This window comes from Bos javanicus, chromosome 7 (assembly GCF_032452875.1).
Source record: "Bos javanicus breed banteng chromosome 7, ARS-OSU_banteng_1.0, whole genome shotgun sequence".
Classification (NCBI taxonomy): domain Eukaryota; kingdom Metazoa; phylum Chordata; class Mammalia; order Artiodactyla; family Bovidae; genus Bos; species Bos javanicus.
Window position 1 is genome coordinate 103,191,382 of NC_083874.1, and position 27,216 is coordinate 103,218,597.

At 39.0% G+C, this 27,216-nt stretch overlaps 1 protein-coding gene across 1 annotated transcript; it reads right to left on the reverse strand.

Annotated features, from left to right (window-relative positions):
* Positions 1 to 5,606: 5,606 nt before the first annotated feature.
* On the reverse strand, positions 5,607 to 6,776 carry LOC133252170 (small ribosomal subunit protein eS27-like). Its single transcript, XM_061424866.1, has 3 exons — positions 6,652 to 6,776; positions 6,306 to 6,464; positions 5,607 to 5,718 (listed from the first exon to the last, which is right to left on the reverse strand). The coding sequence occupies exons 1-3, from the start codon at positions 6,774 to 6,776 to the stop codon at positions 5,607 to 5,609; spliced, it is 396 nt and encodes a 131-aa protein (XP_061280850.1).
* Between the last annotated feature and the right edge of the window lie 20,440 nt (positions 6,777 to 27,216).

Consider the following 27,216-nt stretch of genomic DNA (forward strand, 5'->3'; position numbering starts at 1 on the left):
AGAGGCAGGAAGCAGAAACTTGCCCAGCATCACTTCTGCTTGTCCTATTGATCAAAGCAGTTGTAGGGCCTCCCAAGATCCGGAGGGTAGGGGAAAGAGTGTCTAGTTCTCTATGAGGCGGAAAGAAGGTGACAGGGTCATGTGGCAGAAGACATGAGGTATATGTAACTGTGGCCATCTTGGAAAACACAGTCTCTCACATACCTCCTAAAGCCATTTTGAAAGAGGGAAATTCCTGCAATGAAGAAATACTATAGTTGGAGAGATAGCACCCATCATACAAATAGTAAATAAATAAATAATAGTCTCATTCTGGTTGGGGTGTAATCTACTAAAGATCTCCATGTATTCCCAAGGCTCCAGTAGACTGAGAGCCTGAGCACATGTTCCAGGGCACAGGCTATTGGACTAGTCCTTGAAGCAGCAGTGGATTTGGTTTATGTGGCTTGAGAGTCTGAGCGCACTAGGAATTCAACTCCACCCCGCGCCCCCCAGAGCCTTGTCTAAGTAGGTTCCTCGGATCTGGGAGCTTGATTTTACTTGGTAGAAAGCTTGGGACTTGGAGACTTTCTTGGACTGCTTGCAGGAAGGTCTGTTCCAGTGTACCTCTCAGCCGTTCTTCATTCCCCAGGGCATTGACTGGTCTCTGGAGTCTCACAGCCATCATGAGATGCTGACAAAAAGTCCTGAGTCTCGTTCTCTCTCACTCCAGTATTGATCCTTCCAATCCTGGAGGTGAGGGACTGTTCTCCTTCCAGCTTTTTGGCCATACTTGATGAGGTCTGCAGATGCTATTTTATGTTTTCTCTTTTTCAAAATTGAAAATGGTAATAGTCAGCCTTTATTAAGTTATAAAGATACCGCATATATAGACTAGGCATACAGAGGCAAGACGTTGATGGCATAGACTCTGGAGCCATATGTCTGAATTTACATTCTGCCTCCGTCTAGATGACCCTGGGCAAGCTATTTAATCAGTCCATGCCTCAGTTTCTTCATCAGTATGATAGAATAACAGCAGTACCTACCCTCACACAACTGGTGATAATGATCAATTGAACAGGTTAATGTGAAGTTCTTAGGACTATGCATGTTATGTAGTAAACTACAGTAAGCATTATGAAAGGTATGGTTATCATAGTCACTGTTTCTTTTGGAAGTAGATGAAGTCGTATCATCCCTTTGAGAAATGTGAATAGCAGGTGCCCACAGTGATGGTGGATCACTGAAATTCAGGTTTTATTCTAAACAATGCTCAGCTATTCTTTTGTTATACATGGGCTTGTGATTGTACCCACTCCATGAACCCCTGGATTCACACTGACTGCGCACGTGATCAGAGAGTGCCCCTTGCTTTCCTGTCTCTGGATGTGACTCTTACAATAAACTTCCTCTGGAAACTTTAGTTCTGGGAGTCTCTTTTGAGCAACCTACCAGAGACCGCTTCTGTCACTTAATAATGCCACCGTATTCTAATTTAACATAAGTGTGTACATTAAATATATGCTTGTATGTATATGGGTACACACACATGTGCATAGACACATGTACACTTCATTTCTACAAGCATTCCGGCACTTTTTTTTTTATCATACTACTCACTTTTGATCTTACACGATTTTTTTTTCAAATGCTCTCTTACTATTCCTTGTGTGTTTCTTTACCTTTCACTTACTTTTATTTGACTCTCGTTTCATGAAAGGTGAGTTTTGAGATCTGAAATTGTGAGATTAAAGTAGATTTATGTCCAGTGATAAGCTTAATTGAGACCTAAAATATGAGCACATAAATCATTATATTCTTACTTATTTATTACATATGCCTTCGGTTTATTTTATCTGTCATTAAAGAGTATGAGGTCAGCATGAGAAAGCATCTCATTTGGTTTCTTAACAAAATTTAATGCATAGACTGTGATTTATTTTCTACCAACATTACAGTATTAGGGTGAGTTGTTGATAAGCAATTTACAGCAGTAGACAAGATCAAGGCCTACCCTTAGGCTGATTTATCATAGTTCATATATTTACTAACAGGCTGGCAAGTGAAACCTTTGAAAATATAATGAATTTAAAATGTCTACACATTATATCTCACCAGGTGATTAGCTAACCTACTCCTTGTATATTTGTATTCTTCTATATTGTTTTGGAAGCAAACAAATAGAGCTGTATTACATCAATAAAGTAAATTTCAAACATTCAAATGTTTAACCATTCTGAAAATAAACACCATCACATGCCACAATTTATTTTACTCTAAGTTTATTGTAGTACTTTGCATTCAATTTATAAACTAATTACAAATTGGAAGCACACATACATGATGTTAGAGCTGAAAGGGAACCTTAGAAGTGATGTTGTCCAGCTTTATTTTATCGATAGATGGATGAAATTGCAGGAGACGGGAAATTGCTCAGTGTAATAGAGGTAGTTTGAAGGAGGACTTGGACTAGGCCTCCCTGACCCTTTTTATTTGATAAAGTGTTTTCATTAGATACCATAGTATATAGGACTGAAATGATGAAATTTGTTTTGCATCTGTCAATAGTAATTGTTAGTAACATTTTCTAGGGGAAGACATTTTTATACCTACTTAGCAAATTAAACACTGCTTTATATTTATTGCTATTTGGTATCAAAAAGAAAGATACATACATGAAGGTGGTAAAAAAAAAAAATAAAAACAGCACAAAACATCCATAACTGTTTAGAGAATAAATGGTAACATTCACTTGGGAAAGTTCTAAAAGGCTAACTCTCATTATTCATTGCGTGTTATGGAAATTTTACATAAATTGTTGTAAATTCCTATTGTTTATAGGAATAAATTTTAAAAGTATATGATTTGTTTACACCAAAGTAAGCAGGAAGTTGTCATAAATTCATTTTACTATCCCAGTTTATACCTATACTGTGTTTTAGCCATACTAGGGAAAATTTGAATTATTTTTCATTGCATTTTTACACATGTCAGAAGTATTCCCCTAAATTTATTTATATCATAACAATTTATTTGAATGTGTATATTCATAAAGCTTTAATTAAGAAAAACAAATCTTTGGGTCAGACATTCAACTTTTCTGACCATCAAAACATTCGTTTTCTACTGAACTTGAGCTGTAATGTTCATGGTAAGGCTAACCTGAAGACATTTGCCTAAAATATTGACCCAAGTCCAATGTATTCCCTAAAAAGAGACCTTAGAAATGTGAATTGCAATTTATGACATTATAGATCTTCCTTTATGGAATCATTTTGAAGCTGAGAAATCAAATCCATATTGGAGGTCTAAGTTCCTAAAACAAACTAATGTTTCATAGTTCAATTTAATTTAATTTTTATAAGATGTATCATTCTGTTTCTAAGAGGAAAAAGACATACATGACTCTCCTTTAAGAATGTTTCAATATCTGAAACAACAAACAATTCTGGAAGAGATAATAGTTTGAGAAGATAAAGATTACTGCAACAGAAGATTAATAACTAAATATCTCTTAATACATCTTTGCAGTTTAAAAATTTTTAATTGTGTTTTCATCATTAACTACAGATGTTATAAACTTCAATGTAGGGTCAGTTTGAAATATAGATAGATAAGTAGATAGATATATATGTATGGGTGTGTGTGTGTTCAGTTACTAAGTCATGTCCAACTCTTTGTGACCCTAAGGACTATAGCCGGCCAGACTCCTCTGTCCATGGGATTCTCTAGCAAAGAACACTAGAGTGGGTTGCCATGTCCTCCTGAAGAGGATCTTTCCAACCCAGGGATAGAACCCAAGTCTCCTGCATCTCCTACTTTGGCAAGTGGGTTATCTACCTCTGAGCCACCTGGGAAGCCTAGATAGATGATGATAGATTTTAATTCTAATTGTGATTCATTTTCTTTTCTCTCTGCTAGCTACATTCCAAATAATGAAAAGCACATTCATGCGAAAAGAATGCATTATGGTTATTTATATGAGAACTATATTGCTCAAATTTGGGGGGAATATTAATGAATTATAAATGCAAATGAACATGGCTGAGATGGGAAATAATTAACTTACACAACAGGATATGGGGTATTTTATACAACAGTTGTATTTTTATCAGAATTTCCACTATTCATATTATGAATACTCCCACTATCTCTGTTGTGAGAATACATTAAAGTCCTGTCAGCAAGTCCAGGAGAAAAGGGGTAAATGAGATAAGTAGGTCCGTGAAGGTGACTGAATAAAGGAACAGAGAGGAAGGGAAAATTCAAGGTTGATGTGGGTACTTGCAACCTGGATTGCTGATAGAGTATCAAAAGGAAGGTACATATAGTGGAGCAAAAGCTGTGTTTTAAAAGTTTAGCTGAGGAGAAAAAAAAAAGGCTTTAGACATGGTGCTAAAGCAATTTTATTTTCTTCTCAAGTTACCTTTATTTCACAATGTTTTGAAATCATCCCTGCCTTATTTGGGAAAAGGCAATGGCATCCCACTCCAGTACTCTTGCCTGGAAAATCCCATGGGCGGAGGAGCCTGGTGGGCTGCAGTCCATGGGGTCTCGAAGAGTCGGACACGACTGAGCGACTTCCCTTTCACTTTTCCCTTTCATGCATTGCAGAAGGAAATGGCAACCCACTCCAGTGTTCTTGTCTGGAGAATCCCAGGGATGGTGGAGCCTGGTGGGCTGCCGTCTATGGGGTCGCAAAGAGTTGGACACGACTGAAGTGACTTAGCAGCAGCAGCAGCCTTATTTGATTCATAAGAACAGAGGTGCAGCATGTTTTTGTTTTTTTTTTAATGACAACTATATTGAGATAAAATTCATAGAACATACAATTCACCCATGTAAAGTGTACAATTCAACAATTTAGTAATGTTTTCACGGAGATGGAAACCAGATACAAACAATTTTGGAGTATTCTTACCACCTCCAAAGGAAACCCCTCACATATTAGCAATTCCCTAATCCCTCCTACCGCCACCCCAGTCCTAGGTAACCACCCATCTACTTACTGCCATCACTGATTTGCCTATTCTGGACACTTTTTTACCAACCCTTTCAAGTTGGACCCCAACAAGGGTCCTCCTGCCAGGAGTCACTGTGGCCTATATAGAACATGATGGACCAAGTTCAGTTCAGAAGCAAAGGAAAGGTTTTTAAAAATTTTTTGACATGTACACACTGCTATATTTATTCTTTAATTTATTTTGTTCACTTTGGGCTGTGCTGGGTCTTCGCTGCTGCTGGCGGGCTCTCTCTAGTTGCGGCGCACTGGCCTCTCATTCCGGGGCTTCTCCTGGTGCAGAGCACAGGCTCTAAGAGCACGGGCTCAGTAGTTGCGACTTGCTGGCTCTAGGACACGCAAGCTTCAGTAGCTGTGGTGCAGGGTCTCATTGCTTGTGGCTCACAGGCCTTAGAGCAGGCAGGCTTCAGTAGTTGTGGTGTGGGCTTCGTTGCTCTGTGGCATGTGGACTCTTCCTGGGCCAGGGATTGAACCTGTGTCCCTGCATTGGCAGGCAGACTCTTATCCACTTGGCCACCAAGGAAGTCGAACAAAGCTTTATTTTATTTTTATCCCAAATGTGTTTACTGGGGTGATCTCCCATTCATCTTGATACAGGGTGCTTTCAGTGCTGCTTGCATCTGAAGGAGCATCCTTCTGTAAGGCTTGCTTTTCCTCCTGTAGGCGGGCAGAGGACCGTAGAGAGCCCAACACACAAGCCTACTGTTGGTGCATGGCTAAAGACGGTGGTGTAGCACTTTCACAGCACCATCTTTTAGGATGTCTGGCTCTAGGTTAGCGATCACACCATTGTGACTATTTGGGTTGTGAAGATCCTCTTTATATAGTTCTGTGTATTCTTGCCAACAAAGGTCCGTCTGGTCAAAGCTATGGGTTTTCCAGCGGTCATGTATGGATGTGAGAGTTGAACTATAAAGAAAGGTGAGTGCTGAAGAATTGATGCTTTTGAACTGTGGTGTTGGAGAAGACTCTTGAGAGTCCCTTGGGCTGCAAGGAGATTCAACCAGTCCATCCTAAAGGAAATCAGTCCTGAATATTCATTGGAAGGACTGATGCTGAAGCTGAAACTCCAATCCTTTGGCCACCTGATGTAAAGAACTGACTCATTGGAAAAGACCCTGATGCTGGGAAAGATTGAGGGAGGGAGAAGAAGGGGACGACAGAGGGTGAGATGGCTGGATGGCATCACCGACTCAATGGACATGAGTTTGAGTAAACTCCCGGAGTTGGTGATGGACAGGGAGGCCTGGCCTACTGCAGTCCATGGGGTCACAAAAAGTCAGACACGACTGAGCAACTGAACTGAAAGAGGATGGTGGTTTTATAGCATTCTGGGCTTTTCACATCCACAGTATGGGAATTAGGGTTGAGTACGAGGCACTTCTTGTGTTTCCTCTTCTCCTCCACGGAGGGATGACGGAGATCCTTTGCCAGGAGGTGTGTTCTCTGGGGGAGGTCGTCACTGCCAGAAAGAAAGCTTTGTTTTTGATCAAAGAATGGAGAGGTGAGAGCTTGTGCTCAAGAATGCAGGCTCTCTGAAAGGCAAGTTTGCATGGATGGGGTGAGGTGGGGTTGCTTTATAGGCTTCCTGTCGGTGGGGAAGGGGCTGACTTCCCATGGGTCTGGTGCAGCTGGGCTGCTCCGCACACCTGATCTCAGTGCCAGGTGTAGCATGTCTGCACCCTGCCCAGCACCTCCGGCTAAATCGCAGCGTCTTGCACAGCGCTTGCGCAGTGCTCGGGCGCACGCCCACAGCCCTCAGAGCTGAAGCCATCTTGCACTAGGAGCTCCGATCTGAAGCCTGGAGTGCAAGACTCCCACATTGGCGCGCTGTGAGCAAATGAAACTGGATGAGCCACGAAGGAAAAAAAAAAAAAAAGTTAGACCTTATTACCTAGATTCTATCTTTGTTTCCCAGAAATTATTCGTGAAAGTTGCCAGTGACAATTTAATATAATGGGAAATTTTCAAAGTTTATCCATGTTTTAGCATGTATCAGTACTTCATTAATTTTTATTCCTAAATAATATATACCATTGCATTAATAGACCACACATTATTCATTCGTCCGTCAATGTACACTTGAGTTGTTTCTGCTTTTTTGGATAACATGAATAATTTGCTATGAACATTTGTTTAAAAGTTTCAGGTGGGTGTCTTTTCATTTCACAATCGGTAGAATTCCTAGGTCATAGGATAGCTTTATGTATAACATTTGGAGGAACTTTCAGACTTTTCCAGAAGTGTCTTTTTCCCTCAAAGTGACTTCATTAATTTTTATTTCTACCACGGTGTATGAGAATTCCAAATTATGCAATACTGCTAATATCTGTTATCTGTCCTGTAAGTTACAGCCATTCTAGCAGCAGGAGATTCAAAGGTCTATCTCACGGTGATTTTAATTTTTGTTTCCCTTGTACTTAACCATGTTACATATTTTTTAATATCTTTATTGACATTTTTATACCTATTTTGAAGACATGTCTGCTGATATTCTTTGCCCATTTTAAGTTGGGTTTGTTTTATAATTGATTTATAACTATTCTTTATATATTCTAGATATAAATACATTATCAAACATATGGCTTATGAATATTTTCTCCTATTCCATGGATAATCTTTTTCTTATTAGGGTCCTTTGGAGCACAATAGTTTTGAATTTTGATGAAGTATAATTATATATATTTTTTTTATTTTTTTTCTGTTTTTGCTTGTGGTTTTTCAAGAGAGTTCAAAAGCTGTCTCTACTTTTGGACTACCTTATCCTGGTCACATCTAAGAACCATTGGCCAAATCCAAAGTCAGGAAGATCTACACAGAGAGAGTAGTTTACTCTTATGGGAGTTTCTTAGCGTTAGGCCTCATATTTAGTTCTTTGAGTCCTTTTGAGCACAGTTCTGTATATGAATATCCAGTGTCTTAGCACCGTTTGCTGATTATGTTTTGTAGATTTCTCTGTTAAGCCGTCTGCCTTGTTTGCTATTGAATCAAGCTCAGTCTCTACTAATTTGTGGCTGATTGCACTGTTGTTTTCAAAAATAGCCTGGTGAGTAAATTACCCCTCAATGTAATCTAATTAAATTTAGGTTATTTTGCAGGAATAGTTTATGAGGCCAGTCCTTAAGATTTGTCCTGAATCCAAGAGTGGTCTTTAAAACTCTTTTCGCTTGGTGAACTCTGGTTGGCATATGACTGGCTAGCAAATGACTTAGCTTCTTCTCAATGAGCTACCAGTCTCACTCTCTCTTAACTCACCAACTCCCAGAGTTCACCCAAACTCTTGTTCATTGAGTCAATGATGCCATCCAGCCATCTCATCATCTGTCGTCCCCTTCTCCTCCTGCCCTCAATCCCTCCCAGCATCAGAGTCTTTTCCAATGAGTCAACTCTTCGCATGAGGTGGCCAAAGTACTGGAGTTTCAGCTTCAGCATCATTCCTTCCAAAGAACTCCCAGGGCTAATCTCCTTTAGAATGGACTGGTTGGATGTCCTTGCAGTCCAAGGGACTCTCAAGAGTCTTCTCCAACACCACAGTTAAAAAGCATCAATTCTTCAGTGCTCAGCTTTCTTCACAGTCCAACTTTCACATCCATACTTGGCTACTGGAAAAACTATAGCCTTGACTAGATGGACCTTTGTTGGCAAAGTAATGTCTCTGCTTTTGAATATGCTATCTAGGTTGTTCATAACTTTCCTTCCAAAGTGTAAGCGTCTTTTAATTTCATGGCTGCAATCACCATCTGCAGTGATTTTGGAGCCCCCAGAATAAAGTCTGACACTGTTTCTACTGTTTCCCCATCTATTTGACATGAAGTGATGGGACCAGACGCCATGATCTTTGTTTTCTGAATGTTGAGCTGTAAGCCAACTTTTTCACTCTCCACTTTCACTTTCATCAGGAGGCTTTTGAGTTCCTCTTCACTTTCTGCCATAAGGGTGGTGTCATCTGCATATCTGAGGTTATTGATATTTCTCCCGGCAATCTTGATTCCAGCTTGTGCTTCTTCCAGCCCAGCGTTTCTCGTAATGTACTCTGTATATAAGTTAAATAAGCAAGGTGACAATATACAGCCTTGATGTACTCCTTTTCCTATTTGGAACCAGTCTGTTGTTCCATGTCTAGTTCTAACTGTTGCTTCCTGACCTGCATATAGGTTTCTCAAGAGGCAGGTCAGGTGGTCTGGTATTCCCATCCCTTTTCAGAATTTTCCACAGTTTCTTATGATCTACACAGTCAAAGGCTTTGGCATAGTCAATAAAGCAGAAATAGATGTTTTTCTAGAACTCTCTTGCTTTTTCCATGATCCAGTGGATGTTGGCAATTTGTTCTCTGGTTCCTCTGCCTTTTCTAAAACCAGCTTGAACATCAGGAAGTTCACGGTTCACATATTGCTGAAGCCTGGCATGGAGAATTTTGATCATTACTTTACTAGCGTGTGAGATGAGTGCAATTGTGCGGTAGTTTGAGCATTCTTTGGCATTGTCTTTCTTTGGGATTGGAATGAAAACTGACCTTTAAGATCTGGGCCCTTAAATCTATTTCTCACTTCCACTGTATAATCATAAGGGATTTGATTTAGGTCATACCTGAATGGTCTAGTGGTTGTCCCTATTTTCTTCAATTTAAGTCTGAATTTGGCAATAAGGAGTTCATATTTGAGCCACAGTCAGCTCCTTGTCTTGTTTTTGCTGATTTTATAGATCTTCTCTGTCTTTGGCTGAAAATAATATAATCAGTCTGATTTTGGTGTTGACCATCTGGTGATGTCCACGTGTAGAGTCTTCTCTTGTGTTGTTGGAAGAAGGTGTTTGCTATGACCAGTGCATAATCTTGGCAAAACTCTATTAGCCTTTGCCCTGCTTCATTCCATATTCCAAGGCCAAATTTGCCTGTTGCCCCAGGTGTTTCTTGACTTCCTACTTTTGCATTCCAGTCCCCTATAATGAAATGGTCATCTTTTTTTGGGTGTTAGTTCTAAAAGATCTTGTAGGTGTTCATAGAACCATTTAACTTCAGCTTCTTCAGCATTACTGGTTGGGGCATAGACTTGGATTGCTGGGATATTGAACGGTTTGCCTTGGAAATGAACAGATATCACTGCCCAGTAAAATGTAACCTTTGCAACTTAAAACTTGGAAGGGGAGGTGATGTAACAATGATGGGCTCTTATGCTTCCTGATGAGATAATGATGTTCCTCGACAGGCACCTAAGAGAAAAGAAACCCCAAGTTTTTGTCACATCTACCCGGAGTATAGCTTCTAACACAATGAGCTGGGGGATGGGACAAAGAAGGGAGATGATCAAGGATCAGGTGTCATAGACCTCCACTGTTTTACAGAGGTTGAGCATATTCCTTTCAGCATTTTTTATCCTGAGAACATTTTCTGTGTGCTATTGGGGTAACTTCCAGACATGTTTAATGGTAGTCCTTTTGTTTTTGACATTTTCAAAATTATTATAGCCCCTATTTATAGTGCTTTATTTACATATTAACCCACTTTAACAATCACGAGAATCTTATGAAATAAGTATTATGTTTATTTTACAAATAATGACACTGAGGCAAGTAAATGGCATAGCTGAGATTTCAATACAGGAATTCTGGCTCCATAAACTATGCTTTGAAGCTCATACAACACTGTCTTTCCTGAAGTCCAGAAATGACAAAATGCCGTTTAACACCTAATTGGCAGTCTTGGAAAGAAGAATCTTATTAAAGTTTTTTGTAGTGAAATAAAGTTCAATGGAAACAAGATTTTGAGCTTCAGCTATTATTTTCAGTTTTGGGGTGAAAAGCTAAAAAGACTACTAATCCCGGTGGCTAAAGGCCAAGGGAAAGTCCCACTTTGTTTTGCTTTTGTTGTTCTCTAAAAGTTAATGGTGATCCAAGCAAAGAGCTCCTATACAGGAGAAATTAAATATACAGGAGCTAGTGTAAATAATTGAATAAGGTCCCAGTGGGAGGAGGAATTGGGATCCAAAACAAAGAAATATATAGAGAAGTTGGGCTTTGGGAATATATTTTTTGGGGTGTGAAAAGTGATACTCTTTGCATAGCTTAGAGGTTGAGGGATTTCTTAAACTAGGAAGATAATGATAATGAAATTTAACACGAAGAAAGAACTTGAAATCAGATGAGTACATAAAAAGAAAGATGAATATTTATTTTTAATCAAATAATGTTGCCAAATTACAATGGATTCTACAGATTTGACAAATATATTATTAAATTTTTTTTCAAGTACAGTAAAAATAAACATTTTCACATGGTTTAAAATAACCATGTTTTTAGAAGCTGTTTGAAAGTTTTGTTTATCTGATCAATACATTATATGTCTGTTTCTGAAACAAAGAGTCATTTTATTATTAGGTTAATAGAGGACATGAAAGAAACCTTAGAGATAAGGCAGATGTACAGGAGTAAGTAATAAAAAAATCAAGCAAGTCATAGCCACATTTGGATTGGTTTATGTACTACCTGAAGGGAATAATATATGCTATAATGAGATTCAATAATAGCCAATTACAGCAGATCTTATGAAGAACCAGTTAGAGGCTTGAAAACAAATATATCAAGTTCAAAAATAGTTTCTGAGAGTCAGTTGAAGACACTGACAAGCAATTATATATATACATAGAAATCCAAAATCAAATACAGTTGGTTTAGTTATCCGTATAGCAGTTAATTGACCAGATGTATCTCAAAATAAGACAATCTCATATTTGCATCATGAAGTAAGTGGAATTATTAAACCAATTTCTTCTTTTAAAAGGGAGAATAAAATGAAATTTTCAAACATTAAGATAAAATTCAATAACTGACATGAAGCATTTGTGATAATGTAAAGAGCTCTTGTAAAACTAAGGAAAATACATTGCCTTACATGTCCTTCAAAAAGTCTGTAAAATGTCTTTCATCACCTTAGAGGAACATGACAGTTAATAGTAACAAAGAAGTTGTATCCATTCAATATCTAAATATATGTTACAATATGTACTTAATTATGAGGTTAAATAAAAAATTGATGTGACATTTTAAAACATTGGACAAAAAAGTACTAAGGACTCTCATTATCACCTTTACTGTTTCTTTTATCCTTGTGATTTGATTTTCTACACTGATGTGAAATTGAACTGAAAGGTAAAGTCCTTGGTTATATGGTGTAGTTTGCAGGTTCAGTTCAGTTTAGTCGCTCATTCGTATCCGACTCCTTGGGACCCCATGGACTACAGCATGCCAGGATTCCCTGTCCATCATCAACTGCCAAAGCTTACTCAAACTCATGTCCATTGAGTCAGTGAGACCATCCAACCATCTCATCCTCTGTGGTCCCCTTCTCCTCCTGCCTGCAATCTCGCCCAGCATCAGGGTCTTTACAAATGAGTCCATTATTCACATCAACTAGCCAAGTACTGGAGTTTCTGTTTCAACATCAGTCCGTCCAATGAATATTCAGGACTGATTACATTTAGGATGCTCTGGTTGGATCTCCTTGTAGTCCAAGAGACTCTCAAGACTCTTCTCCAACAGCACAGTTCAAAAGAATCAATTCTTCAACGCTTAACTTTATAGTCCAACTCTCACATCCGTACATGATTACTGGAAAAACTATAGCTTTGACTAGATGGACAGTTGTTGGCAAAGTAATGTTCCTGCTTTTTAATATGTTGTCTAGGTTGGTCATAACTTTTCTTCCAAGGAGCAAGCATCTTTTAATTTCATGTCTGAAGTCAACATCTGCAGTGATTTTGGAGTCCAAAAAAAATAAAGTCTGTCACTGTTTCCATTGTTTCCCTGTCTATTTGCTAAGAAATGATCAGACCAGATGCCATGATCTTAGTTTTCTGAATGTTGAGTTTTAAGCCAACATTTTCACTCTCCTCTTTCACGTTTATCAAGAAGCTCTCCAGTTGTTATTCACTTTCTGCCATAAGGGTGATGTCATCTGAGTATCTGAAGTTATTGATATTTCTCCTGGCAATCTTAATTCCAGCTTGTGCTTCATCCAGCCTGGCATTTCACATGATGTGCTAGGCATATAAGTTAGATAAGCAGGGTGACAATATATAGCTTTAATGTACACCTTTCCTGATTTGGAAGCAGTCTGTTGTTCCATGTCCAGGTCTAATGCTTGCTTCTTGACATGAATACAGATTTTTGAGGAGGCAAATAAGATGCTTTGGTATTCCCATCTCATGAAGAATTTTTCATAGTTTGCTGTGATCCACAAAGTCAAAGGCTTTGACCTAGTCAGTAAAGCTGAAATAGATGTTTTTTTCCTGGAACTCTCTTGCTTTTTTGATGTTCCAGTGGATGTTGGCAACTTCATCTCTGGTTCCTCTGCTTTTTCTAAATCCAGCTTGCTGGAAGTTCACATTTCACATACTGTTGAAGCCTGGTTTGGAGAATTTTGAGCATTACCTTACTAGCATGTAAGACTGGTTCCAAATAGGAAAAGAAGTACGACAAGGCTGTATATTGTCACCCTGCTTATTTAACTTATATGCAGAGTACATCATGAGAAACGCTGGGCTGTAAGAAACACAAGGTGGAATCAAGATTGCCGGGAGAAATATCCATAACCTCAGATATGCAGATGACACCACCTTTATGGCAGAAAGTGAAGAGGAACTAAAAAGCCTCCTGATGAAAGTGAAAGAGGAGAGTGAAAAAGTTGGCTGAAAGCTCAACATTCAGAAAACAAAGATCATGGCATCTGGTCCCATCACTTCATGCAAAATAGGTGGGGAAACAGTGGAAACAGTGTCAGACTTTATTTTTCTGGGCTCTGCAGATGGTGATTGCAGCCATGAAATTAAAAGACGCTTACATTTTGGAAGTTATGACCAACTTAGATAGCATATTAAAAAAACAAAGATATTACTTTGTCAACAAAGGGCTGTCTAGTCAAGACTATGGTTTTTCCTGTGGTCATGTATGGATGTGAGAGTTGGACTGTGAAGAAAGCTGAGCGCTGAATAATTGATGCTTTTGAACTGTGGTGTTAGAGAAGACTCTTGAAAGTCCCTTGGACTGCAAGGAGATCCAACACGTCCATCCTAAAGGAGACCAGTCCTGAGTGTTCATTGGAAAGACTGATGCTGATGCAGAAACTCCAATACTTTGGCTTCCTCATGCGAAGAGTTGACTCATTGGAAAAGACCCTGATGCTGGGAGGGATTGAGGGCAGGAGAAGAAGGGGAAAACAGAGGATGAGATGGCTGGATGGCATCAACAACTTGATGCACATGAGTTTGGTTGGACTTCAGGAGTTGGTTATGGACAGGGAGGCCTGGTGTGCTGCGATTCATGGGGTCGCAAAGAGTCGGACATGACTGAGCGACTAAACTGAACTGAAGATGAGTGCAATTGTGTGGTAATTTGAACATTCTTTGGCATTATCTTTCTTTGGGTTTGGAATGAAAACTGACCTTTTCCAGTCCTGTGGCCGCTGCTGAGTTTTCCAAATTTACTGGCATATTAAATACAGCACTTTAAGAGCCTCATCTTTTAGGATTTGAAATAGCTCAACTGGAATTCATCACTTTCACTAGTTTGAAAAAAGCAAGAGAGTTCCAGAAAAACATCTATTTCTGCTTTATTGACTATCCCAAAGCCTTTGACTGTGTGGATCACAATAAACTGTGGAAAATTCTGAAAAAGATGGGAATACCAGCCCACCTGATCTGCCTCTTGAGAAACCTATATGCAGGACAGGAAGCAACAGTTAGAACTAGACATGGAACAACAGACTGGTTCCAAATAGGAAAAGGAGTACATCAAGGCTGTATATTGTCACCCTGCTTATTTAACTTATATGCAGAGTACATCATGAGAAACGCTGGGCTGGAAGAAGCACAAGCTGGAATCAAGATTGCTGGAAGAAATATCACTAACCTCAGATATGCAGATGACACCACTCTCATGGCAGAAAGTGAAGAGGAACTCAAAAGCCTCCTGATGAAAGTGAAAGAGGAGAGTGAAAAAGTCAGCATTCAGAAAATGAAGATCATGGCATCTGGTCCCATGACTTCATGGGAAATAGATGGGGAAACAGTGGAAGCAGTGTCAGACTTTATTTTTCCGGGCTCCAAAATCACTGCAGATGGTGACTGCAGCCATGAAATTAAAAGACGCTTACTCCTTGGAAGGAAAGTTATGACCAACCTAGATAGCATATTCAAAAGCAGAGACATTACTTTGCCAACAAATGTCTGTCTAGTTAAGGCTATGATTTTTCCAGTGGTCAAGTATGGATGTGAGAGTTGGACTGTGAAGAAAGCTGAGCACTGAAGGATTGATGCTTTTTAACTGTGGTGTTGGAGAAGACTCTTGAGAGTCCCTTGGACTGCAAGGAGATCCAACCAGTCCATTCTGAAGGAGATCAGCCCTGGGTGTTCTTTGGAAGGAATGATGCTAAAGCTGAAACTCCAGTACTTTGGCCACCTCATGCGAAGAGTTGACTCATTGGAAAAGACTTTGATGCTGGGAGGGATTGGGGGCAGGAGGAGAAGGGGACAACAGAGGATGAGATGGCTTGATGGCATCACCGACTCGATAGACGTGAGTTTGAATGAATTCCGGGAGTTGGTGATGGACAGGGAGACCTGGCGTGCTGCGATTCATGGGGTTGCTAAGAGTCGGACACGACTGAGTGACTGAACTGAACTGAACTGAATGCTTCTTAAAGCCCACTTGTTTTCACATTCCAGGATGTCTGACTCTAGATGAGTGATCACACCATCAAGGTTATTTGCATCATGAAGATCTGTTTTGAATAGTCCCACTGTGTAATCTTGCCACCTTTTCTTAATATCTTCTGCTCCTATTTGGTCCATACCATTTCCGTTCTTTATTGGGCCATATTTGCATGAAATGTTCCCTTGGTAACTCTAATTTCCTTGAAGAGATCTCTAGACTTTCCCATTCTATTGTTTTATTCAATTTATTTGCATTAATCACTGAGGAAGGCTTTCTTATCTTTCCGTGCTATTCTTTGGAATTCTGCTTTCAAATCGATATGTCTTTCCTTTTCTCTTTCGCCTTTATCTTCTCTTCTCTTCTCAGCTATTTTTAAGCTCCTCAGTCAAACATTTTGCCTTTCTGCATTTCTTTTTCTTGGGGATGGTCTTGGTCACTGCATCCTGTACTATGTCATGAACCCCTGTCCATAGTTCTTCAGGCACTGTGTCTCTCAGATCTAATCCCTGAAATCTGTTTGTAGGTTCCACTGTATAATTGTAAGAAATTTGATTTAGATCATACCTTAATGGTCTAGTGGTTTTCCCTACTTTCTTCAATTTAAGTCTAAATTTGGCAATAAGGAGTTCATGATCTGAGCCAGAGTCAGCTCCAAGTCTTATTTTTGTGACAGTATAGAACTTCTCCTTCTTTGGCTGCAAAGAATACAATCAATCTGATTTTGGTATTGACTGTCTGTTGATGTAAGTGTAGTCTTGTCTTGTGTTGTCGGAAGAGGGTGTTGGCTATTACCAGTGCACAGTGCATTCTCTTGACAAAACTCTTTGCCCTGCTCATTTTGAACTCCAAGGCCAAGTTTGCTGTTACTCCAGCTGTCTCTTGACTTCCTACATTTTCCCTCCAGCCCCCTATGATGAAAAGGACAACTTTTTTTTTTTTTTTTTTTTTTGGTGATAGTTCTAGAAGGACTTGCAAGTCTTCATAGCACCATTCAACTTCAACTTCTTCAACATTACTGGTCAGGGCATAGGCTTGGATTACTGTGATATTGAATGGTTTGCCTTGGAAACTAAGAGAGATCATTCTGTTGTTTTTGAGATTGCACCCAAGAACTGCATTTTGGACTCTTGCTGACCATGATGGCTACTCCATTTCTTCTAAGGTATTCTTTCCCACAGTAGTAGATATAATTGTCGTCTGAAGTAAATTTTCACATTCCAGTCCATTATAGTTCACTGAATCCTAGTATGCCAGCATTCACTCTTACCATCTTCTGTTTGATCACTTCCAATTTATCTTGATTCATGGACCTAGGTTCCTATGAAATATTGTTCTTTACAGCACTGACCTTTACTTCCATCAGCAGTCACATCCATAACTGAGTATTGTTTTCACTTTGGCTCCTTCTCTCCCTCTTTCTGGAGTTATTTCTCCACTGATCTCCAGTAGCATATTGGGCACCAACCAACCTGGGGAGTTCATCTTTCAGTGTCACATCTTTTTGCCTTTTCATACCGTTCATGGAGTTCTCAAGGCAAAATATTGAAGTGGTTTGCCATTCCTTTTCCAGTGGACCACGTTTTGTCAGAAATCTGCAACATGACCCGTCCATCTTGGGTGGCCCTACAGGGCATGGCTCATAGTTTCATTGGGTTAGACAAGGCTTTGGTCCATGTGATCAGTTTTATTTAGTTTTCTGTGATTGTGATTTTCAGTCTGTCTGCCCCCTGATGGAGAAGTATAAGAGGCTTATGGAAGCTTCCTGATGGGAGAGACTGACTGAGGGGGAAACTGGGTCTTGTTCTGATGGGCGGGGCCGTGTTCAGTCAATATTTAATCCAGTTTTCGGCTGATGGGCCAGGCTCTGTTCTCTCCCTGTTGTTTGATCTGAGGTCAAACTATGGTGGAGGTAATGAAGAGAATGGCAACCTCGTTCAAAAGGTTTCATGCATACTCTGCTATGATCAGTGCCCCCAGCCCTGCAGCAGGCCACTGCTGACCCATGCTCCCACTGGAGACTCATGGACACTCATGGGCAAGTCTGGGTCAGTCTCTTGTGGGGTCACTGCTCCTTTCTCCTGGGTCCTGGTGCACATAAGGTTTTGTTTGTGCCCTCCAAGGGTCTGTTTCCCCAGTCCTATGTAAGTTTTGGTGGTTCTATGGTGGGGTTAATGGTGACCTCCTCCAAGAAGGCTTATGCCATACCCAGGTCTGCTGCATCCAGAGCCCCTGCCTCTATGGCAGGCCACAGCTGACCCATACCTCCACAGGAGACACTCAAACACTCAAAGACAGGTCTGGCTCAGTCTCTGTGGGATCTCCTGGTGGACACAGTTTTTGTTTGAGCCTTGAGAGCATCTCTGGTGGGTATGGTGTTTGATTCTAAACACTATTTTGCCCCTCCTACCATCTTGCAGGGCTTCCCTAGTGGCTCAGATGGTAAAGCATCTGTCTGCAATGCAGGAGACCCAGGTTTGATCCCTGGGTTGGGAAGATCCCCTGGAGAAGGAAATGGCAGCCCAGTCCAGTATTCTTGCCTGGAAAATCCCATGGACCATGGAGCCTGGTAGGCTACAGTCCATGGGGTTGCAAAGAGTCAGACACGACTGAGCAACTTCACTTCACTTTCACCATCTTGCTGGGGCTTCTCCTTTGCCATTGGACATAGGGTAACTTTTTTTGTTGGGATCCGGCATTGTCTTGTTGATGGTTGTCCAGCAGTGAGTTGTAATTTTGGAATTCTCGCAGGAGAAGATGAGCACATTTGCAGGTTACATCTTTAAAAATGAATGGTTTCGCCATGATTCTCTGTTTGATTTGCTATATTCTCCAAAGTAAAACTATGAACATATTCAAGTTTATTCTTTTTTTTTTTGTTTGTCTTTTGTAAAACAGACAAACAAACCCTAGCAACTTTGCAATATTTGTCTTTCTGTAAGTGAATAACCACACAAAAAAAGTGAAGCCGGGTTATGGGCTGGGTATGTGTGGAAAAGTATTCAAAGAGGCATGTGAAGAGGGTTTCTTTGCTTTCTAGCCTAGAAAGTACATCCTTGACTAGATATTGGGTGAATTGAAAATGTTTGTAAAGTTCACCTTTAAACTTTTCAAAACAGCGTGTTTAATACTTGATAATTTGAGGCATGGAGGAGGGGTAGTGGCAAGTGATGGCTAAAATGAAGATTATATAGGAAATATGAAACAACGGAAGAAGAGTTAAGTATGAAAATGTTCAAAGTATATGGTGATAAAGTAGCGGTTTTAGGGTAGCTTTCCTTATCAGTGAGTGAGATTGGGGGCAGTAGTCACTTACGTTTAGCTTAAAATCAGGTCTATTTAAAAGAGGGGTAGTGACATCACAGGCAAAGGGATAGAGGGGCACATTTTTTGATATTGGGGTTTTATGCTAAAATTACCCCTGAACACTTGGGCAAAATATTCCAAAGCTTTTCAAGACTTTACCACTTCATAGGTAGATAAGAATTTTATATCCTTTTCCAGCACTGTGACAGGATTGGCATAGCTGAATGAAAAAGTCAAATACAATTTCAAGAATTTGGACTCAAAATGAATGTAGCCTGTAGTCAGAAAATAAAATTTATTGCTTATCTGTTTGTATTTTAGCATTACTTTATCACTTAAGCTACTTTGAGGTATTCAACGTTCAAGAAGTATGCAGCCATATAACTGTAAGAGTGTATGCTGTGGTGTTGTTTCTTATAAAAATTATATATATATATATATATATATATTTTCATCCATTGGTCATTATTATATGTAATGTTGATCACAATAAAATAGAATACAGATTAGGAATTAGAATGATACCTGAATATTTGGTTGATATGAAAGCATTTTCATTTATTTTGGCTAAAGCTTGTTGCTGTTTACTTGCTCAGTCATGTTTGACTGCATGGGCTGCAGCACGCCAGGCTTCCCTGTCCATCACCACTTCCCGGAGTTTGCTCAAACTCATATCCGTTGAGTCAGTGATGCCATCCAACCATCTCATCCCCTGGTGTCCCCTTCTCCTCCTGCCTTCAATCTCTCCCAGCATCAGGATCTTTTCCAGCGAGTCACTTCTTCACAGAAGGTGGCCAAATTGTTGGAGCTTCAGCCTTCAGCATCAATCCTTTCAGTGAATATTCAGGGTTGATTTCCTTTAGGATTGATTGATCTCCTTGCTGTCCACGGGACTCTCAGAGTCTCCTCCAGCACCACAGTTCAAAGGCATCAACTTTTTTTTTTGGTCTGGCTCTCACATTCATACATGACTATTGGAAAAAAGCACAGCTTTGACTATATGGACCTTTGTCGGCAAAGTAATGTCTCTGCTTTTTAATATGCTGCCTAGGTTTGTCATTGCTTTTCTTCCAAGGAGGAAGTGTCTTAGTTTCATGGCTGCAGTCACCATCCTAAGTGATTTTGGAGCCTACTTTTTCCATTGTCTCCCCATCTATTTGCCATGAAGTGACGGGACTTGATGTCATGATCTTTCTTTTTTGAATGCTGAGTTTTAAGCCAACTTTTTCACTTTCCTCTTTCTCTTTCATCAAGAGGCTCTTTATCCTCTTCACTTTGTGCCATAAGGGTGGTGTCATCTGCATATCTGAGGTTATTGATATTTCTCCTGGGAATCTTGATTCCAGCTTGTGCTTCATCTAGCCCAGCATTTTGCATGATGTACTCTACATAAAAGTTAAATAAGTAGGGTAGCAATACACAGCTTTGACGTACTCTTTTCTTGACTTGGAACCAGTCTGTTTCAAGTCTGGTTCTAATTGTTTCTTCTTGACCTGCACACAGGTTTCTCAGAAGGCAGGTGAGGTGGTCTAGTATTCCCACATTTAAGAATTTACCACAGTTTGTTGTGATCTACTCAGTCAAAGGCTTTAGCATAGTCAATGTAGGAGAAGTAGATATTTTTCTGGAATTCTATAGCTTTTTCTCTGGCCCAACAGATGTTGGCAATTTGATCTTTGGTTCCTCTGGCTTTCCTAAATCCAGCTTCTACATCTGGAAGTTCTCAGTTCATGTACTGCTGAAGTCTAGCTTGAAGGATTTTGAGCATTACTTTGCTAGCATGTGGCTAAAGCTAGTTGCAAAATAAATACATGCATAAAAGTATAATATTTTCATTACTCTCTGCCTATTCTGGCTTCCCTTTCCACCACCGGTAATCTGAAGCTTTTAATGTATCTTTTTATTTTATTGTTCCCTTATTTAATGGATATCATTCATGTTGTGCCTGTGTTGTCAGTTTATATAATCTTTATTGTGCTATTCACCCTAGTTTTTGCATGTATATTCTTTTTAAGATGAACCTGTTTCCGTACATAAATATATTTTCACTTTTTCCTAAGTACTGGTTAGATATTTCATTTAACACATTTGTCTTACAGAGTTGTTCTGAGTGAATTCCCAGGTAACCCTCAATGGACATGAAGCATGATCAAGACATAAACCTTTGTTGTATAAAACAGTGACTTTTTAACATTTCATTTCAGTTCAGTTCAGTCGCTCAGTCTTTGCAACCCCATGGACTGCAGCACATTAAATATTTTAGTATTTTCACCAAAGTATACTGTAACCTATACAGACAAACTCATTCAAACTTGAGATTAAGGTACAGAAATGCCATAAGATGAGCTGAGTAACTCGTGATCCTGTTTTATTTTCTCAAAGAACTTTGTAAGACATAAATTAGTTGTTCCTTAACATTTTGTAAGGGAATTTTGCCAAGGTAAGATTTGGCTATACATACATATGAGATCATTATAGTTTTTAGCTAACTTATCAAACCCTAATATTAATATAGTCTACTCAAATTTTGATTCCCAGTTTTCCATAGTGAACATCTTCATTTTATTAAATAAATACATTTAGTTGACCGTAAGTTATGATAGGAATCTGTTTCATTCTCTTCATCCCCATTTTGCAATTGTAAGGGCAGTAGACCTGTCTTAGGTTGTTATCCATCCCACAAATTTTTAATTGAAATCATTTTTAACTTTCATCTCTTCAGTGAAGTAGAACCCCTCTGTGTGGCGTAGCTGAGGAATAGCAAGAAAGCAATAAAATGCTTATGGAGTACACATCATGCCATGTCTAAGTGTTCTGTGTTTAAGATCCCAGACTCTGTAGTCTCATTTTGCCAGATTTTTAATCTTGGCTGTGTCACTGCCCATTTTTGTGATCTGGAGTAAAATATTTAATCTCTGTGAGCCTGACTTGCATAATCTATAAAATTCTAGTAGCAAAAAGATATATCCCATTGGACTATATGAAGATAGGATGCATCATTTCACTGGTTTTCCATCTTTATCCTACCATACTCTTAAAAAAAAAAAAAAAAGAGTTAATGGAGAACTCTAATATGTGAGATGCAAAATTAGAACTCTTCTTCTTAAAATGACATTAGGGGATCACTGATTTATATTCCTTTGCCTGAGGTTTGTGCTCCACTATAAACAAAGTAGCCCAAGAATTACCTCTTTAGAAATGTAAATGTTCATGGAACAGATATTTTTTTTTTTTTTAAGACCTTTGTAGTAATTTTATCAGAAAAGAATCATTGGGCTGAAATGTTAATTCTTCACTAAGTAGAGAGTCCCTTGGGCTGCAAGGAGATCTAATCAATCCATCCTAAAGGAAATCAGTTCTGAATATTCATTAGAAGGACTGATGCTGAAGCTGAAACTCCAATACTGTGACCACTTGGCACGAAGAGCTGACTCATTTGAATAGACCCTGATGCTGGGAAAGATTGAGGGCAGGAGGAGAAGGGGTAACAGAGGATGAGATGGCTGGATGGCATCACTGACTCAATACACCTGAGTTTGAGCAAGCTCTGGGAGTTGGTGATGGGCAGGGAGGCCTGGTGTGCTGTGGTCCATGGGGTCAAGAAGAGTCAGACACGACTGAGCGACTGAACTGAACTGAACTGAAATAGAAGATGGCAGTTTTACGATGAGGGGGTAAAGGTGTGGGAAGCAATGACATCATCTCTTTTATAAATCACCACAATATACATGCACGTTACCATAAGCCAGTCACTGTGCCGTGTTTTGGGCACTCGAGTGATAATTTACTGGGCACAGGTAGCATGGGGCGAGTGTCTCTGTGTATGTGTAGTGTTAGCCTCAGAAGAAACTTTGACAGACAAACCTAGGGTCAGATCCTGGCCTTGCCTCTTGCCAGCTGAGAACTGTATAAAAGTTAGGTAATTTCTCTGAGAATGAGTCTGTTTGTTTGTTGACTTTATAAAATATTGTATCTTGAAAGATTATTTTGAACTACATCGAATTATGATACATCTTGGAGAAGGCAATGGCACCCCACTCCAGAACTCTTGCCTGGAAAATCCCATGGATGGAGGAGCCTGGGAGGCTGCAGTCCATGGGGTCGCTAAGGGTCGGACATGACTGAGCAACTTCACTTTCACTTTTCACTTTCATGCATTGGAGAAGGAAATGGCAACCCACTCCAGTGTCGTTGCCTGGAGAATCCCAGGGACGGGGGAGCCTGGTGGGCTGCCGTCTATGGGGTCGCACAGAGTTGGACACGACTGAAGCGACTTAGCAGCAGTAGCAGCATGATACATCTAAATTTTGACATGGTCTTAATTTTAATTGTGTGTTTATCGTGAATGGTCCTGCTACCCTTATAGTTCAGCACTTAAGTCAAAATCTCCTGATACAGATCATATATTAGTAAATTTGTTGTTGTTGTTGTTTAGTTGCTCAGTCGTGCTCATCTCTTTTGCAGCCCCATGGACTATAGACCACGAGGCTCCTCTGTCCATGGGATTTTGCAGATAAAAATACTGGAGTAGGTTGCCACTTGTTCTCCAGGGGATCTTTCCATCTCAGGAATGGAACCCACATCTCCTGCATTGGTAGGCAGATTCTTTACTACTAAGCCACCAAGGAAGCCCACATTAGTACTATTTATAATAACTAGGTCTGGCCTTTGTTGATTAGGTGTGCTTTTTAGGTCTTCACAGATAGTTTTAGGAATTTACTGTTTCTCTTGGCTGTTCTTATAGCAGTCTTATAGGTTCTTATAGCAGTCTCTGACTTTATCAATATAATCAATAAATCCTATCTAGTATTTTGTTTTGGAAGACCCATCCTTGGCTACTACTTGTTTTGACAGCTACCAATATGTAGACTTTCTTTCTCCTATTGCTCATTTGATCTTTTTCTACCTGAATATGTATTTGCAAAATCCAACAAAGTTGATTTTTCATCATTTCTAATTCTGATAATCTTGCACCCCAAATCTTATAAGAAACTTACAATGCTTGAAAGGACAAATTAAAAAATATATATATATAATTATAGTTATATTATCACACAATATGATTATAAGCGCTGGGATGACCATCCTAGATTATGAAAAAAAAAAATCCTAAAACATGTAAATAGATAAATCAATGAAAAACTTATAATGAAAAATGTTGAATGGGTATGTGCCAAATTCTTCCAAAATGCTGATGTGGAAAAATATGTATCTGTTTTGAACAAGATGAGAAATACATTACATTTTAGTCCTACTTCTATACCGTCTTCTCCAAATTTTGCAGTTAGTGTACATAAACTGTGTTATGAATAGCTAAAGGAGTATAGGCATGTTTATATTAGATTTTAATTTTATATATGTTTTATATGCCTGTGAAGAGTACACATATTCATATGTGTATGTGTCAATGTGCATATGCGTGAGATGCACTTGCAATTTTAGGAGCATTCCATCTCCCATTTCATTTGCCTATGTCCAATTATCTTCTAAAGATTAATACATAAAATTGATTCCTACCCTAGAATAAAGCAATGCTTTTACTCCTTGACAACACAGATAAATCCTTTTTTAATTCCTTTTTTTTTTTTTTGAACTTTTTATTTTGCATTGGGGTATAGCCATTTAACAATGTTGTGATAGTTTCGGGTGGACAGCAAAGGGACTCTGCCACACATATACATGTATTCATCCTCCCCTGAATTCCTCTCCCATCCAAACTGCCACATAGCATTAAGCAGACTTCCCTGTGCAGTGTAGTAGGACCTTGTTGCATGTGAACCCTTTGTGATACTATTTTTTCATTGATTATCCTGCGAAGCCTAGATATGTGTACCTTAAAGACAAATGAGACACAACACAACTCCACAGTGACTCCGGTACACAACTGCAACCAGGAAGACCCTTGACTGAAATTGTGAACTTAAGTGCTTACTGTCTTCTGGAAGGTCTGGGACTCACTGTGCAGTATGACGGCTTTCCTTTCAGGATTGTTTCAAAGTAAAGCCTAGTAAAAGAGTTTCCCCTTTCTGAGAAAAGAGTGCTCCTTGTGACCTCTAATACCTTTAAATTAGGAGTTTTGAAGCTTTCTCTTATTACCGTAACTGGGAGAAATGAATCCTAATAACTGTGGTCAGTATCAGTCTATCCATGAAGGATTTCCCTTTCTCTCTCTTCCTAGCAAAGGTTAGGTTTGAACGTGCTGCCTACCTTTCCATGTGAATCTATGGCTTGCTGTGGCCGGTGATCTGGAGCTTCACTCCAGAAGCAAAGCATCCTATTTTGAAGCAGGAAGTTGGAAATGCCAGAGCACTTACAGTGTGTATTCTTCCTTCTGCTGTGGCGAGCAGCATGTTCTAGATTCTGTGTGTTAGGCTCCAGAGTGGAACCCTGCTAACCTGGACTGGACATAAGCATGTCTGAAAAAAAAAAAAAAAGTTTCTGATCCTTTGTGCTTTTTGAAGTTAATCATGACTGCAGCATTATTTGGCATACCCTGACTGAAGCAATCATTAAAGTATTAAACTAGTAGCCCTGGGAAGTCAACCAGAAGTTAGCATAAGCGGAACAAGGGTGTGACAGTTTTATTCAAATAAAAGGTCATTTCATTTTGTCCCACTTACACATTAAGTCCTTTCCAGGTATCACACTAGGTATCATATTAAGTTCTCACAACGACTTAAAGAAATATTTAATACTTCAGTCTTGTTTTTACTTCAAAAGAAACAGGCTCACATGGTAAGCAGGCTTACATTTCTCCCATAGCATACAGCTAATAAATGACAGTCACATCCTGAATCCAGACTTTTTTTTATTATTATAAAGTTCATGCCCTTAAACACATTGTGATATTTTATCATAAAAAATTAACTGGCCAAGTATCAGATGGTCAGCAAATACAGTACAGGTACAGAGGAACTACGTGAGTGAGAGGTGAGAAAGTGGAACTTGGTAGGTGATACCAAAATAAGGCATTAAATCTCACAGTAGGTAAGCTGAAGATCCTAGGAGAGTGTGCAGAGCAAAGTGGATTGAGAAGCATGTTTACGTATCAGCAATGAACAGGAAGGAACAGTATTACTAGGGGGAAGGGACACTGAAGTCGAGGTGACCTATAGCATAGGCTGGTCATAGAACTGGTGACAACTATACTTATTCTATATTAATCTTAGAGACTGCCAGAATCTCAAATGATAAATAGCCAAGTGAAAAATTATGAGCACTGACATAGGTGGCTTTTCCCAATTACTGCTGGTAACAGTCCGGTCAGGTGACAGTATTCCTAATGATCCCTGAAATGGGATTTTCACCATGGAAAGCATGATAAACCTACAATTTGTGTCTTTTCTGTATATGCGAAATTCTGTAACAAGATTTAAGAGTTCCTTTTGGTTATTTCTTATCCATTTATCTTTTGGAAATTTTAATTTTAAATGTAAGATATACATATATGTATATTATATGTATATGTATACATATACACATTTACATATACATATGTATATATTTACACATACATTTACATATACATATCTTGCATTTAAAATTAAAATTTCCAAAAGGTAAATGGGAAATTTTGGACAAAGTCTGACACTGGGTGTGATGGATATTCCAGACAGTAATTTCAAAGCAAAGTATATTTATAAAGACATACTTCTAAAGACTGAAAATGTTAACAACTAGGAGAATCAAAACATGGTATTTGCTGGGGTCCTTTGGAAACCGGAAAGCAAGATGTGATCCATGTGCATTTTTGTCTACAAGATATCAGAGACTGTGTATTGACAAATTCTAAGGTTCAATGAAGCAGTCTTTCTTTTTAAATAATGATTTTTTAAAAACTCTTATTTAGAAATGATGTATAAATCCGCTAGTATAGTTAGCAAAACAAGGTAACAATTTTAGATTCTTTTATTTCAAAGAACAAAATTATAATGAACAATGAATCCAAATTATCCAAACACTTTCCCAACCATTTTTGCTCAATATATTTAACAATTAGAGATTTATTGGGTGTAAGCTTTATTCCAAACAAAACAAGGATTAGAGAAATGCACAGTTAAATAGTCAAATGTTTATTTAAAGATGATTTTCTTGAACCTCTTTTAAATAGGAAACAATTATACTTAAATTGTTATTCTTTTTTCTTTTTATAAACCTTCTCATTTTCTATTTGAATCTGTAATGATGTGGGATATTATCATATTAAA

Excerpts from the sequence above, each read along its gene's own strand:
- LOC133252170 (XM_061424866.1), bottom strand. The coding sequence starts at position 6,776 with ATGGCTTCAGCTCTGAGGGCTGTGGGCGTGCGCCCGAGCACTGCGCAA. Across the intron at positions 6,465-6,651 it reads ACACCTGGCACTGAGATCAG|TGACGACCTCCCCCAGAGAA; the intron begins GTGTGCGGAGCA and ends TCTTTCTGGCAG. Across the intron at positions 5,719-6,305 it reads AAAACCACCATCCTCTTTCA|CCATGCACCAACAGTAGGCT; the intron begins GTTCAGTTGCTC and ends CACCGTCTTTAG.